At 44.9% G+C, this 1,957-nt stretch overlaps 1 protein-coding gene across 1 annotated transcript; it reads right to left on the reverse strand.

Moving 5' to 3' along the window:
• Positions 1-8: 8 nt before the first annotated feature.
• On the reverse strand, positions 9-1,949 carry LOC123094339 (uncharacterized). The gene is made up of 2 exons (XM_044516368.1): positions 1,244-1,949; positions 9-1,152 (listed from the first exon to the last, which is right to left on the reverse strand). Exons 1-2 carry the CDS (start codon positions 1,943-1,945, stop codon positions 790-792), a joined length of 1,065 nt encoding a protein of 354 aa, XP_044372303.1. The 5' UTR covers positions 1,946-1,949; the 3' UTR covers positions 9-789.
• Between the last annotated feature and the right edge of the window lie 8 nt (positions 1,950-1,957).

A 1,957-nucleotide genomic window follows, 5' to 3' on the forward strand; every position in this document is an offset into this window, starting at 1 on the left:
AGCGCCAGTCCTTCAGATTTCCGATAATAGACTCGGCTTCATTCTCCAGCGTTGATATCTTCGCCTTAAGAGCCTCCAATTCCTCTGAAGCTTTCGCATTAGCCTCGAGCAAATCTTCATGCAACTTCTTGGCTTCAGCTTGCTTGGCGGAACGGTCCGATTCTAGTTGCTTGACCCTCTCTCCAGCTATACGCAACTCGGCGTTAGCTTCTTGTAGTTGAGCGGAGAGGGCCTCCACACGCTCCTTCTTCTCAGCATGTTTCTCCAACACAGATGACATCTCTGCTGCTGAGGTTTTCAGAGACGCTTCAATTGATTCAGCCTTGCTCTCTGCTGTAGTAACAAATTCAGACTTTTGCTTTGACTGATCCTCAACTGTTTTGCGGGCTTCCTGCACTGTATCTGAAATCGAAACGAATTTTTCCCAACCTGTGCGGACAGCGGCAATCTAAGGAGCAGTATCACCAACCGGGAGCACAGATCGAACTGCCTGGAAAATCTCACGACGTTGAGAATCAGTTAATGTAGGGGTGTCTAAGGCTTCAAAAGCATTCTTCAACACCAAATCGATGGCATCCAGAATTGGCTTCATAATGGCAGAAATATCCAAGGGTGACACTGAAATATGCGTCATTGTTCCTTCGCCACTAACAAGATTAGAAGCTTCTTCTGTACCACCTTGCAATGGAGAAAGAAGTAAAATTAATAATCTTGGAAACGATGAATAATAATGTCAAAAGGTGGATAAGAGCTGTATAAATCTACCCTGTTCAGAAGTAGATAAAATGCTTAAAACATCAGCGCCCGGAGACAAGTTTGAGTCCAAACTTTGTGAAACAAGGGGGGGGGGGGATCAAGACCTGAGCTTGATATACCATAATCATCCACATTTAAATTAGCTAGATCACCTAGACCATGATCAACCTCTCCACTAAGTATGCCATCGAGATCCACACTACCAAGGTCAGATACGTGGATAGGTCCATCCAATCTAATGGGACTGGAATCACTCTCTTCGTTTAGGGTATCCACCTTCTTTTTAGTGAGAGGCCTCACATCTTCGCATGTAGAGACGAGGGCATCATCTTCCCCGAGCTCGTGAAGTGAAGGATCGGGGGAAGGACATTCAACATTATCCATTTTCTTTCGCTTCTGTAGAAAGAAACACATGTTAACAAAATGCAGGAGGCAGGGAGTTGATGTCATAAAACGGGTTAAATCAAGTAATAGTTATTTAACTCACACGTCGGGGTTCCATGGAAGGTTCATCATCCGAAAGAAAATCATATAAAATTGGATTCCAATGATCTGCAAAAGCCTTCTCCTCTGCCTCGATTTTTTCAATATAGGCCTTTTGATGGTTTACTAATACTTCCTTTATGATAAAGAGATCATCCTCTGAAAGAGTACGTGTGGGGTAAAACTTTTTTCCCCTTTTCGCACACATGCTTTTCCTCTCATCGTACTGGATTTTGCCACACATATTGCCAGACTTGAGGCTATTCAAGATTGTAGAGTGTGGATGTGCAAATTTCCTCCACCAGTTGGTCCAAGCCAGAGAAGCACTACCTACATAATTAGTGCCAAGGGCATGCTGGATAACCTCTTGGACTGGGCACAGTAAGTGTGACCAGTACGCATACGCAACACCAACATCAGTTTCAGTTAATAGTGATTGTAATGGGTTGTATGGAACCTGTTGATCTAGCTTGAACTGACGAGCTACGCGATCTGGGTGATAGGGTTCGGCTGCACATAAGTCGGTGGACTCTGCCGAGAACCTCCAAGGAAGCATTCCCCGGCGAATAGAAATGGCAAAGGACCTTTGTAGTTGATCGACCCCTGTCAGGTTGCGCGAGGAATAGGGGCACCATATGATATTATTATGGTTTTCCAAAAACTCATGCGCCGTCTCCGGGGAAAAGACCTTGGGTGGCCGGAACATGGTGCTTAGCAT

The sequence above is a fragment of the Triticum aestivum genome, chromosome 4B (assembly GCF_018294505.1).
Source record: "Triticum aestivum cultivar Chinese Spring chromosome 4B, IWGSC CS RefSeq v2.1, whole genome shotgun sequence".
NCBI classification, from domain to species: Eukaryota; Viridiplantae; Streptophyta; class Magnoliopsida; order Poales; family Poaceae; genus Triticum; species Triticum aestivum.